Genomic DNA, 13,190 nt, shown 5'->3' with positions numbered 1-13,190 from the left:
CGGACGGGCTCCGCGAGGATGTAATCTCCGGCGTGGGGTAATAATAGAATCTGCTTAGCAGGCAGTGGGCAGCTTGCTCCTTAGGAGAGAGAAAGGAGAGGCAAAGACCCGCCTGCCCACGCGTCACCCTCCCCGAGGCCCCGGAACACGCCCAACAGGCCCACCTGCCCGGAGTTGTCCCCGGTCACAGAGTGGGGGTGGGGGGGAGGCCACCCTGCCACCTCTCCTCTCGGGGCTGGCCCTGGGGTGATGGGATCTGCCGCCCAGATGGCAAGAAGGGGCACGGGGTCCCTGGAAAAGAGCAGCCCCTCCCCTGATGTGCCACCGACACAACCTGTGGCCCCCTGGCCCCAGGACCCCTGCTCGGTACCCCCGAGCCAGCACCCTGACCTCCTGAGCCCCGCCCAAGCCAGGCCCTGTCCTACACGCCTCCCCCACCCCCACCAGCACCCACTGCCCAGGGCCCGGGGGCAGGCAAGGCACTCAACACACGTACACACACACACACGTACACATACCCATGTATTCTGTGCACTTGGAAACCTGCCAGTCAGTCTCCATGCAGGAACCCTGGGCACCGGCCTGGTTTGTGAAGGGCCGTCCCCACACGCAGGCCACCTGTCCTGAGGCCACACACACGGCAGAGAACCCGACCTCACCCTGCAGTACGGGGCTTCCAGGCTCTGTGTCTCCCGACCCACAGGCAGGCCTGCCCCCCCTGCCCTGGGCTCCTGAGCAGACAGAGGAGGAGAGGCACAGGGCATCTTGCTCCCTAAACACCTGGTCCACACCCGCCCTGTGCCTACTTGGAGCTGACGACCGACCCTGCACACCCATGCTGTTTCGGGGGGCTGCTGGCTTCTGCTCTGGGGGCACCAAGAGAAGTGCCTCCACAGGAGGGGTCGGCTGGCCTGCAGCCCTCTAGTGGGCCAGGACTTTCCACAGCAGCGAGCCCCTGAGGCCCAGCATGGAACTGTGGAGCTGGCCAGTCGGGGCCTGGGGAGGGCCTACCCACAGCTGCCAGCCTTCGAGGGCAGGGGCTCTGGCTTCCCCCGGGGGTTCTTATGAGGCTGCTGAAGGGCCAGCCACACAGAGGCCAAGGATAAGGACATGTAGAGAGACCCACCGCTGCCCCCTGAGGTCCTGCTGCAGAGCCAGATGAGCAGGACCCTGCTTGAGCCCCTGGGGCTGTGGCAGGGCTGTCACCCAGGACTGTCACCTGGAGGCCACCAGCTGGGCTGACTCAGGATACTGCACATGCCTGTACACAAGGAGCAGTGAGTGAGACCCCCATGGCCAGCTGGCTCTGGCTTGTTCTCCCAGCCCTCAGCTGGATGTGCCCCTGCGTCCAATCCCCCTGCTGGGCATTGCCACCCCCACCCCTGCCCCAAGCCTGGCTCCCAACAGGGGGCATCAGCACCATCAGCCCGACAAGGAAGTGATCCCGGTAGTGATCTGTAGGCTGAGGTTGGCGTGGCCTGGGGTGGGGACTGGCCACCCTTCTGGGCCTCTGAACAGGGACAACAGTGACTGACCCCCAAGCGACCCCTCTGGGTTCCACATACCACCCCTGCAGACACCAGGGCAGTACAGGGTGATGCAGAGGGCCCATGGCTAGCTGACCCCAAAGCAAGCTGTGGAACAGCTGAGCACCCCACAGGCAGAGGGACCCAGGAGGGGGAGGCCTGGATGTGGCCTGTCCCCACCTCCATGGGGCAGCATCCAGGACAGCAGCTCTCTGCAGACACTGAGGACGATGCATGCCCCACCCCTCCCCGGGCCAACAGCAAAGCTGGAAATGAATCTGATGGGATACTCCCCTGAAGACCCTGGGCCACTGATGCCACCTGGGGGCCCCTCCAGCCCCCACCACACCCCCGATACATGTGTTCCACCAGCCAGGACAGCACAGCCCACGTGTGCAGATGTCCTCGGTCACTCCGTGGCATCTGCTGGAGGATGTTCTATCTGTGCCACTTTATGATTAGTTATAAATCCCTTAGGATTTGGGGTTTAGAGTCAGCAAACCTCCAATCTGAGACAAGCCCTCCGCCTCTTTAGAGATAAGCCAGCATCAACCCCTCGCCATCCGCCAAGCCCAGCATCCCTCCAACAACCGGAAACAATCCCTCCTCTGCCTCATTCCCAGCCTCTGCTGGGAGATGCCCACGCCCCACTCCCCACCCTGGCTAGCCCAGGGTGGTGATCTTGGGACTGAGAGCCTGGCTTCCTGAATTCTACTCCATCCCCTGCTCCCCCTGCAGGGGCCAGCCCTGAGGAGGGGGCTGCAGGAGCTGACTGGGTGGGGAGCTGGGCAGGGTGCACCATGGGCCAGGGAGGCAGGGACAGGGCAGGCTGATACCTGACGCCTTCACACCCCCACATCTGTGACCCCAGGTGAAGGGCTCAAGCAGGCACAGCCCTGACCCCCAGCCCAGCGCCTCTGGCCACCCCAAGGCTGTCCACCAATGGTTCAGTGTCTCGCAGAAACTCCAGCACTTAATCCACCATCAGGCCACAAGACCCCCTGTAACAAGGGGACTCCGGAGGGTGGCAGGGGTAATAACTGGCTGATGGAGACCAGCCTTCCTTCCCGAGAAGCCTCGACGGTGTGGGGCGTCCACATGCTCCAGAGCACCGGGCCAGGGGACTGGTCAAGGTCTGCTGGGTTGCTCTGTACCCTCGCAGCACCGCCACCCCGACACACCTCCAAGGGAACCTGCCACTGGAGACACAAGGCAAATATCAGAGGGGGGCCAGGGGCTGCTCCGGGAAGTCACCAGGAATCAGGTCTAGAGCCAGGGAAGGCTCCATCGTGCCCACAGCCTGGGAGGACCGGTGGCAATGACGGTCGTGACCCTGTGAGGCCTCAGCCCTCCCCTTGCCCCTAGAGAGTCAGTGGCAGCTCCGGGAGACCTGGCCACCAGATCCTTCTGCAGGGACAGGGGTTGGTGGGACCGGGAGCTGGGGTCTCCCCTGGGAGCCTCCACTGAGCAGGTCTAGCACCCAGGCGGCTTCCGCCCCCCCAGCGCTTGTCAGCACAGAGCGGTGCTGAGGCTGGGAGGCAGGTGCAGGAGCCTGCCAGACACCTGGACCCTTCCCACCGCCGCAGAGGTCTGAGGACACGCGGCCCCGCAGCCTCCCTCGGCGGGCGGAAGCTGCAGACTTCAGCACAGCCCCGCTGGACAGCTCCCCGCCCGCTGCCGGCCCTGCAGGACCGGCCCAGGGCGCCGTCTCCCAGTCCCAAGACCCCAGGGTCAGGGTGCGGCCAGCAAGCCCCCCACCCAGGCCGGGGGCACGACTGAGGGCTTGTGGCTGCTCCCCCCGGAGACTCAGGAAGGGGGGGCGGGGTGGGGGGACTGCAGGCTGCAGGCATGGACCAGTCTGCCCACCCGCACCCCACCCCCCTTTGGGTCCCAGTGGTCCTGCGGGGGTCAGGCCATGCTCCGGGGACGGGGCTCACAGGGACTCCAGGCGGCCCATGCCATGCATGGAGGTGGTGGGTTACCTCGACCCGGGTCCGATGGCCCAGCAGCACGGGCACACACATTTGGGGAATACAGCAGTGCATACAACGTGAGCCCTGACTACGGGGCAGGAGGGGCATGACTGCCCCGAGCAGCCCTAGCACCAGGCGGGGGTGGCAGGCGTCAGCTGCTCCTAGTGGGTCACATGTGGAAGGCACAGGCCAGGCATGCTAGCAGAGCAGCTCAGTGAGGACAGAGCTGGCACGTGGGCCTGCGGTGGGCAGGGCCGTGGCCACCCCGCCCGAGCTCTGACCACTGCACACACTGCTGTCCATCCGCCCTTCCAGCGTGCCCAAGGCCAGCAGGGAGTGCTCAAGCCGGCATGCAAGGAGAGGGCCACACGGCCGGGGGTGGGGTGCTGGTGTGGAGCTGGGGCCCAGCGAGACACAAGGGGGGGCAGAAGGCGCAGCCCACACAGGGAGGGCATCTCTCTCCCCCACACTCCTGTGGCCACCAGGGGCCTGGGAGGCAGGACCAGGGAGGACCCTGCATGACCCTACATGACCCTGCATGACCTGCGCTCCTCCAGATGCCTTAACCCCACTGGGCCTGTCCCTCTGTGCCCAAGGCAGGCAGGGAGGCTTCCGGCCAGGGCAGATCCATGGCCCCAGGCAGGGCTGAGCCGTGTTTCGCTGCCCCACCATCAGCACCAACCCTGGAGGGTTCGGGGGCCAGAGAATGCAGCCCAAGCTGCTGCCACGCATGGACAGGACAGCTGCATGCGGCTCTCCTCACCTCTGGTCCCCTCCAGCATCAGCAGCACTATGGGGGCTCAGGAGTGCAGACCCTCACGGCTCTGGGCCCAGGGCCCCGTTGGCCTCCACACGCTCAGTGCAGAGACCTGGCTGGCAGTGGAGGCTCAGCTTCCGAGAAACAGCCACTTCAAGTTAAAAATCTCGCATCTGGCTGGATCTCTGCCGGTTTGGGGAATCGGTGCTAACTTCAAGGCTGATTTGGTGCCGCGCTTTTAGAGTCTCTGTCAGACACACACACAAAATATTTAAACTGTGTCTGGGGCTTGCCTCCAAATAATGTGGGATAAGGGGTGGGTGTGGGGTGAAATGGGCCTCGTGTTGCTGAGGCTGGGGTGGGCTCTCGGGGTTGGAGGCCCTTGCCTTGACTTCTGCATCTAAGAATGTTCGTGTGTGGAAGCCCCAGCTGCAGCCCTGGGAGCCGGTGTGGGGCCCCATTGCAGGCAGGCCCCAGGGCAGAGGCAGCAGGACAGGGCATGCTGGTCCTGCAGGGCCCTGGGAAGGGATGGATCAGCCCCCCACAGCCCAGAGCTTCCAGGCTGGGGCAGCCAGCACTCCGAGGCCCCAAGACGGTGCCCTTGCTCCCTGCACCCCACAGCGTGGCACAGCTGCCCAGCCCGGCCTTGCCACAGTCCCCATCCTCTCTCCCCTAGAAGAGCTCCGTGAACATCACACCTGCCAAGGGGATGAGTAAACGCAGCAACGCCTCTGTCCCCATTTCTTCCCACAGTTCCCTGCCCGGGCCAGGGGCCCCCTCTGGCACCATGGCCAGCACGTGGCCGAAGGGGGACACTGGGCACAGTGACCAAACCAGGCCCCCTGCCGAACCCCAAGCTGGCTGCGTCCCCCACCCAGTGTCACACACAAGGAGCACCGAGGACCTAAGAACACAGACGAGAGACAACCCATGCAGTCACACGGGCCCCACAATGTGAGCTCTTCACTGAACACCCGGTGGGAACCCTGCTGACCCCGGGGACCCCGGACAGTCACAACACCCCACACCTTCTGGCTCCTGCAGGCAGGCAGGCCCTGACCCTTCCAGGCTCTCACACACCATGCCAGGAATGGATGCAGGACGGAGGGACATGGGAGGCCTCGGGGTCACACTGACAGCACACATCTCAGCAGTCCCAGGGCACCCGGGGCTCCTCACACCCTGAAGGGCAAAGAGGCTAGAAAGTTCTGGGGTGCTGCCCATGGTGCTCCTCAGTGAGGCCCCCAGGCTACACCCAGGCCCCTGGCCAGACAGTGGGGGGGGGGGGCTTTGTCCGGCCTCTGCAGACCTGGCTCCCGACCGCCCCCCACCACCTGTGCCCTGGGCTCTAGCTTGAGGTCACTGTCACCACCCACGGAAGCTGGAAACGACAGCCCTGTCTGCTGCTGGCCCCCAGCTCCCAGACAGCGAGGGTCCCACCTAAGGGCTGCCTCCTCACCCCAGCCCTGCCTCACCCAGCGGCCACCTCTGTCTATCACTGTCCCACCTGGCTCAGCCCCCGTGGGAGGCCTCCTACCCAGGGAGACAGCTACCAGGGCTCAGGCGAGCTCTCAACCAGGCCAGGCTGGCCCAGGCCGGCCCCTCCGCTCTGGCCTCTGGGCCTGCAGTCCAGGCTGATGCTGGCCACGGGGAGGGACCCATGAGGTTCCCAGGTGGCCATCCCCAGCACCCAGCGCCACCACGTGTGGCCTTCCCAACCCCCTTCCGTCCTGACCCTTGGCCCAAGCCCGTAGCTACCCAGTATGTCCCCGAGTCAAACCACCCCTCACAGATGCCACATTCCTGGCCAGGCAGCCTCCTGCCACCCCCGCAGACCGCCCGCGGTGGTGACACGGAGCCGCAGCCTGACGTGTCCCGGCTCCTGCTGCGTCACTCAGGCCACACAGGCGCTGTGTGGGCTGCCTCCCACCTCCACCCTGGGACCAAGGAGGCCAGCGTGGGCGGCAATGGTGGGGTGGCCCGAGTCCCAGGGACCCTCAATCCACCAGCCCCCAGCCCAGGGCCAGTAGGCCCCGGACATCTCCCGTCCCCCATGGTCAGGCTCACTGGGAGGGCCTGCAGGAGGCCAGGGTGGGGGGTCGGCCTCAGGGTCCTGTGTGGACAGGGATGTGGTGACCACCTGGGGAAGCGGCTCTGTCCTCACCAGGCTGGCACCCCCTGGATGTCACGTGCTGCTCCACAGCTTCAGGACCCTTGAGATCCACCCGGAGGCACTGCTGTCCCGGGGCACAGTGAGGAAACCGCCGGGAAGGACAGCCGTGGGGCCATGGGGAGCACTGCTGGCTCCAGAACACTGGTCCCTCAGAGGCTGCAGAACAAGGCCTGGGCCACCTCTCGGCTGGGGCCCAGCACAATCCCTGCTTTGTCCCTGCGGCCTCTGTCCCAGCCCAGCCTCCATCTTGTCCAGCATCCGAGGCAGCTGGCCCGGGGCAGCCCTGACTAGCTGGCCGGCACCCCCAGGGCAAGGCCTCGGGGAGGGCGCGGACAGCTTGGCCATCCCTGGCCTGGCTCACAGGCCCTCCCCCCACTGGTCCTGGGGCTGAGCTGACCTGGCACAGGGGAAGGGCCCATAGAGCGGCCGTCAGGAGACACCAGCCCTCCTCACATCTGAGAGGACTTTCTGTAGAGTCCTGATGAGCCCTGGGGGTCCCTGCTGTCCAGAGACCCCAGATGGGACCTAATGGATGTGGACCTGCTGTCCTCCTGCCAGAGAGTGGCCACAAGAGATGAACCCCTCCCAGTGACCTCAGAAGCTGCAGGAAACCCCTGCAGGGGGCTGGGGGCTGAGGCTCCAAGTCCATCAGCCACTGAGCTCAGACTCCAGACTGTCCCTGGCCTGGGGTCCAGGCCCAGAGCCACCCCATGCAGTTCCAAGGTGGCCACAAAGCCCTCTGGGCACCCCCTGCACACCTGGAGAGATCAGCCAAGATGGGAGCCCATGGGGCCACAGGCAGGCAGCAAGCCTCCTCTGATGGCACAAGTGCCCTGAGATGCTCACTGCACAGCAACAGGCCACCAGAAAGTGCCAGCACTCCCCGGCCACAAGGACACTGTCCACCAGAGGCGGGCATGGGCAGGTGGGGGTTCTGGGGCCTGGGGAGCTCCAGGCACAGCCACACACCAGGGTGGCCACAGCGGTCACTGCCTCCTCCCCCAGCACAGCCACTTGATTTCAGAGCAGCCACCTCCTCCTAAGAGCCCCAAAAAGCCAGCTCTGAGTCCCATGGCCTTGAAGGCACAGGTGTTCTCCAAACCGAAGCACCAGGTAACCAGGAAGGTGCCCTGACTGCTCCCGGGCAGCACCAGTCACAGAGCCGCATCTGCAGGCAGCACCGCTCAGCATCTGGCCTCTGATCTGGGAGGGTTTCGGGCATACTGAAGGTGCCAGGCACGGGGCAGGGCCGATGCTCAGGCAGAGAGGGCACAGACAGTGCGTATTCAGGCCCTGGGGTCACTCCACCAACACCTGTGAAAACCAGAGAAGCAGGCCTCCTGGTAGGGCCCAGGCCAGGCTGGCTTTCTGGTGCAACCCGCTTGCAGCCCTACAAAGTCCTTAAGGGGGCTGCTCCGGGCAGGGTGGGGTGGGCGGACAGGGGAGCATAGGGAGCCAACCCTAGAGGCCCTGGGCCCACATGCTTCACCAGAGGGGATCAGGATGCTCCTGGCCACTGTCAGGCAGGCTGGGAATGGGGCAGGACCCGGAGCCCCTCACCTCGCTGCTCCTCTACCCCAAACACCATCCTGGGTGGCTGTCACCCCACAGCCTTCCGCAAGGATCTGCTCTGGCCTTGCCTCTGCACTTGCAGCTGGGAGCACCCCATGCCCAGGTGGCTCTAGAGACAACCTGGCACCTGGGCACACTGGGGCCTGGGAGGGGCGGGTGCTGGCCTCAATGCTTCTTGCGGGAAACAGCGGGAGCTGGCCTGGCAATGCCTGCTTTCCCCTTCGTGCTCCTGCCCATCTGTGCCCTCTGCCTGGCATGTCCTTCCTGCTACACTGGGCTCCCCAGTCCCTGCAGAGCTGTCACTGCTGCTGTGGGGAGACAGGCGGGACCCGTGAAAACTCAGAGGTGCTCAGAGCGTCAGCTGACCATAGTGGGCAGGGGACGCTCTGAGACCAGGGTCCTAGGCCTCTGGCTGCCCCCAGCACCCTGCCATCTTTACCTATGGGAAACAGCCCATGACCCCAGAAACCTCCACACTGAGCTGCCCTCCATCAGCGGGGACAGGCCCCCAGGGACAGTTCCTGGCCCAAGCCGGGGGCTTCCCGGAGCAGAGCCTGACTGGGGTAGGGGTGGGGGGTGTCTGTCCCAGTGGGTCACTGCTGGGATACCAGCTGATGATGCATAAGCCCTTCTGACAGCTCCATGGGGAGCTGGGGGAGGCAAGGTGGGGGCTCCCCAGAGGCCCCTAGAGCTCTGCCCACAACTACTTGAGAATAGGGTCCTGTTACTCTGAACTTTTAAACAGGGTCTGTGTCGTGAGCAGATGGGCTTTACCTCCCACCCGCAAGGAGCTGCTGCCCTTGACCAGAGCACTGGGCTCTGAGCCTGCTTCCTGGCTCAAAGCCGGGCTAGACAGCAGAGGCAAGCCTGCTGCACTGAGGGCGGAGGCTCCCGGGGGTGGGAGCGGACGGCCCTCAGACACAGTAGCCAGCACATGTGGCCGGAGGAGGCCCACCCCACTCCCCACTTGGCCTCCCTTCCCTCTGCTGTGGCCGCACCCCTTCTCTGGGCCTCGGCCACCAGTAGCCCCCCAGGGTAGACCCCAGACAGCCCACCCACCCACCCCTCCAGGGCCCACGCCCTGCAGCCTTCTCGCTGGCTCTCAAGCTGCCTTCTGCCCAACTTTCTAAAACCAAATATGCGCTCCATGCCCCAGGAGCCTCCCCTCCCACTCCTGCGTCTGGCTCTGGGCCCCCATCTGCTCCAGCTCTGGACTGTGGATCACTATGGGTTGGCCTGTCTTCCCCTCCCTCACCTGTCCCATCTTTGCTGGCTTCCCCTACCTCAGGACTCCCCTCCAGCCTGCCTGACACCAGCACCCCACACGGACTCTCCTAAGATCCCTGGAGGACTCACAGGTACAGAGCCAGGCTCCACCCCTGGCCCACCCAGCAGTCTTCAAGCCCGTCCAGGTGAGCTGCCCAGGAGCCCCTCAGCCCCACCTCTCATGGGCTGGCCTGACCCTTCATCTGAATGCCCTGCCCCAGCTCCCTCCTCCTCAATCCCACCCACAGACAAAGGGCTTCTGAGAGCTCCACACCTTGCTCCCCCCCCCTCCCCCCGCAAAACAGCACGCAGGGCCTGCTGCCCTCCACCTCCTCCTCCCATGGGGTCCTCTGGGCTCATAGGAGCTGAGCCTCGTCCACACGTGCTGAGTTCTGGTAGGGGCAGGTCCTCCCGGCTCCATGTCCTGACAGGGCTAGAAGGACACAGGCTGGAAGGCCACCCAGCATACACCACCATCCTCCTAGAACTGCTCAGGCCTCCCCCGTACCCACTGGAGCTGCCTGCTGCCCCCCAGCTGAAGAGGCCTTTCCTGCATCAGGGATAGGACAGAGCCTTGGCAGTGGACTCTACCCCATGCAGGGTCGCCTGGCCCCCTGCAGGTCCTGAAGACCTCTCCCCCTACCTGAAAACATGACAGTGACTGGGACCCAGGCCTCTCCAGGGCTGCCTACACGGGTGACCCTAGGACGCTGAGGGCTGCCGTGCAGAAATGCCCAGCCAAAAGGAAGATGACCTTGAAGCCACAGCCACAGCAGTCCCGGAAGAAGCAGCCTAACACCGAGTGACAACCCGCTTGCTGAGCCCAACACCACACAAGCAAGAAAGAAACACCCGCCGCTGAAAAGACTCAATAAAAAAGGCAAGCAGGACCCTACGGCCACCAGAGGGGCATCGGGCTGGGTGGAGGGGGATGCTCCGGCCACACCTGCACTCCACACTGGGCAGCAGCCCCCCATCCCCGCATCTGACATCTTGGGGGCAGAGCCCACCTCCCAGCAGGCTGTGGCTCAGGACATGCCAGCCGCGGTGCCCGGAGCACATGGGCTGAGAGGCCCCAGTGGCCGCCCAGGACTCCCTGCCCGCCGCAGCTTCCCTGTTCCAGGACCTGGGCAGAGCGCAAGTGAAGAACAGGGAGGGCCCAGGCACGCTGTCATCCAGAGAGAGAGGCAGCACTGGGAAGTACATTCTTCCGCTGAGGTCTCCTGGCAGAGAGCCTAGCCCCAGATAAGGTCAGACGTTTATCTCCGGAGCAAAAGGACAGGCCTGGGAAACTGCAACTCTCTTGGCATCTGATGCCGAAGACCAGTCAGCAAGCTGGGTGGCCAGGCCTGGTACCCCCACGCCTCAAGGCCCCGCATCCACCAGACTCCAGCTGGCCCTCCAACCGAGGGGACAGAGACAGGGGCACAGCACCTCCTGGGAAGCCAGCACCCGATGAAGCCAGAAGGAATGTGGGATGGACAGAACCCCCCACCCCCGGGGAGGGGGCCTCAGCTAGACCAAAGCAGGCTCCCCTCAAAGGGCAGAGGGACCCGAGGAGGAAGGCTGCTGGCTCCATGTGCCACTTGGAGCTACTCCTAAACATTACATGGCAACGTGTTGTTGACACACACGCGCGGCATATCCTTTTGTATTCATTACTGTTAATTACAGTGGAAACCTCCTGTAATTAACTGTACAACAGTATAACTCGATGAAGAGTACGGAGACCAGCCCCTGCGCACGGAGGCCGGCAAGCACGGCGCACGTATAATTCATTGCTGTCACCACTCACACGACGACGTTTCCTTATAATCACATTTTATTGGTACGATAATTAGATTATTTCACTGCTTCCCACATTCTGCTGCCCCAGGTCCCTCCCCCACTGAGGATTTCACCAACTACAGTCATTCCTCGCAGGAAACATGCATATTTTGAACTCAGATGAACACCGGCTGTCTGCCACCTCCTCCTTGAACCCGGGCCACTGCACCCCACTCCCAACGGCGCTGCCCTACCAGCAGAGGCCCCTCGGGGCCTGAGCAGTAGGCACAGAGGCTGTCCACTCAGAGTGCAAGAGGGACAGCTCCCCACCCCCCCAAGTCCCGTCACAGCCACTGCCTCAGGGTCTGGACCACCTGCCTCCCTGACACTACCTCTAGCTCCACCTCTGTGCCGCCCAGGGGGCTTGGGCAGGGCCTGCAGCCTCCCAGCCAGAGCAGCTCCCCCCTGGGCCCCCACCCTGCACCGGTGGGGTGGGATCAGCACGGCTGCACCCTCCTCCCCCCCTCGTCCCTCCCCTGCTGGCCTGGGGTCTGAGGAACTTCCCAAAGAGACAGGGGGAAGCAGTCAGGCCCAGCGGACCTCTGGGCTGCTAGGAGAGGCCCATCCTGGGAGAAGAAAGAAAATGGCTGAGCCCAGCCTCCCACAAAGCCACTCTGTGAACGCCTGGCCAGCTGGATGCGGGGACCTAGCCTGATTACCAGAAAGACAGCCGGGACCAGCCGGGGAGCCCCCTCCTCCCACAGGCTGGGGTCTGGGGATCCAGGGCCTGAGATCCGGATCCGGCCAGGACCAGCCTCCCGGTCCCTCCCCTGGGGCAGTGCAGTGTCGCAGACAGCGCGCACGGAGGCTCAGAGGAGTGCCAGGCGCTGTCCAGCCCAGCGAGCCGCCTGGGGACTCTCCCACTCCCACCGTGCGGGAAGGTCCCAGTCGGGCCAAGGGGCCTGATCGGTTCGCTAGAGCGCGCGGGCCGCCTCCCTGCCCGCCTGCCCGCTTGCGGGCCGCCGCCGGGAGTTGGGGGTCGCGGCCGGGGGCGCGCGGCCCGGGGCGCAGCTGCTCGGGCAGCACGCCTATTAGCGCGGCCGCGGCAGACGGCAGATGGGCGCCCGCCCGGCCCCCTCCTCCCGCGGCACAATGGGCCCGGTCGCTCCGCGCACAATGCGGCCGCGGCCGCGCACCTGCAACCGGAGCCGAGGGGCGCTGGCCCGGCCCGGCCCGGCCCGTGCGCCCCCGTCCGCGCCGCGTGTCCTTGGGCCGCGCCCGGCCGACCGCAGCCGCGCGGCCTGCGGGCTCCTCCGCGGGACCCGGCGCCCAGCCGCCCATTGTTCGCGACCGCCGGCCGGAGCCGCGGGCCGGGCCTACAGCTCCCCGCTCGGGACGACCTCCTTCCGGGCCTCCCCCCGCCCCCGCCCCCGCCCCCGCCCCCGCCCCCGCCCCGGCGCGCAGTCAGCACGGCCTCCCCGGCGGCGGGCCTGCGCGCCCCTGCGACCCTGCGCCCCTGCGCCTCCGCGGCGCCCGGTCCCCATCCCTGTCCCCAGTCCCCTCTGTGTCCCCGGGCCCCCGGCGGCCCCCGCCCTCGTGTCCCCGGGCCCCATGGACCCCGGGTCTCCCAGAAACCCCCTGTCCCCCCGGAGCCCTGGTCTCTCCGGCCCCCGTTCTCCATCGGCGTCCCCGGTCCCCTCGGTGCCCCCCCGGGCCCCGTGTCGCCTCGGTGCCCCCCAGCCCCCGCGCCCCCCGGCCCGCACGCACCTGTCTGCCCCTTGCCCAGCGTCTTCTCCAGCCGGTACGGCCCCACATACTGCGCGTGCTGCGCCCCGCCGCCGTCCTTCCCCGTCGATGTCATCGCTCCCGGGCCCGGCGCCGGCGAGGTGGGAGCCCCGGGCGGGCGGGCGGCGGCGGCAGGGAGGGGCCGCGTCCGTCCGCGTCCGTCCGTCCGTCCGTCTGCGCGTCCGTGCGCTGGGCCGGGTCGGCGGCGCCCGGGCGGGCCGCGCTCGCTCCGCGCCCCCCGCGCCTCCCCGCGCCGCCGCCCCCCGCGCCCGGCTCCGCTGCGGCCCGGCCCGCGGCTCTGCCTCCGCTCTCGGAGAGGACCGGGCGGGCGGGGGCACCAGGCTTCAGCCGCCGCCGCCGCCGCCGAGGCC

At 66.2% G+C, this 13,190-nt stretch overlaps 1 protein-coding gene across 14 annotated transcripts in view; it reads right to left on the bottom strand.

The window, feature by feature from the left end:
* BRSK2 (BR serine/threonine kinase 2) overlaps window positions 1–12,937 on the bottom strand; it is a 60,463-nt gene extending 47,526 nt beyond the window's left edge. For all 14 annotated transcript variants that reach the window (XR_008662379.1, XR_008662378.1, XR_008662380.1 and 11 more), the window contains exon 1: window positions 12,802–12,937. Coding sequence is in view for 11 of the 14 variants with exons in the window: in XM_055309045.1 (XP_055165020.1) it covers window positions 12,802–12,895 (94 nt within the window). In the remaining 3 variants the exon portion in view is untranslated. The remainder of the gene's footprint in view (window positions 1–12,801) is intronic.
* Between the last annotated feature and the right edge of the window lie 253 nt (window positions 12,938–13,190).

The sequence above is a fragment of the Nyctereutes procyonoides genome, unplaced genomic scaffold (genome assembly GCF_905146905.1).
Source record: "Nyctereutes procyonoides isolate TBG_1078 unplaced genomic scaffold, NYPRO_anot_genome, whole genome shotgun sequence".
NCBI classification, from domain to species: Eukaryota; Metazoa; Chordata; class Mammalia; order Carnivora; family Canidae; genus Nyctereutes; species Nyctereutes procyonoides.
Note: the sequence above shows the minus strand (reverse complement) of the source record. Positions and strands in the feature narration are given on the sequence as shown.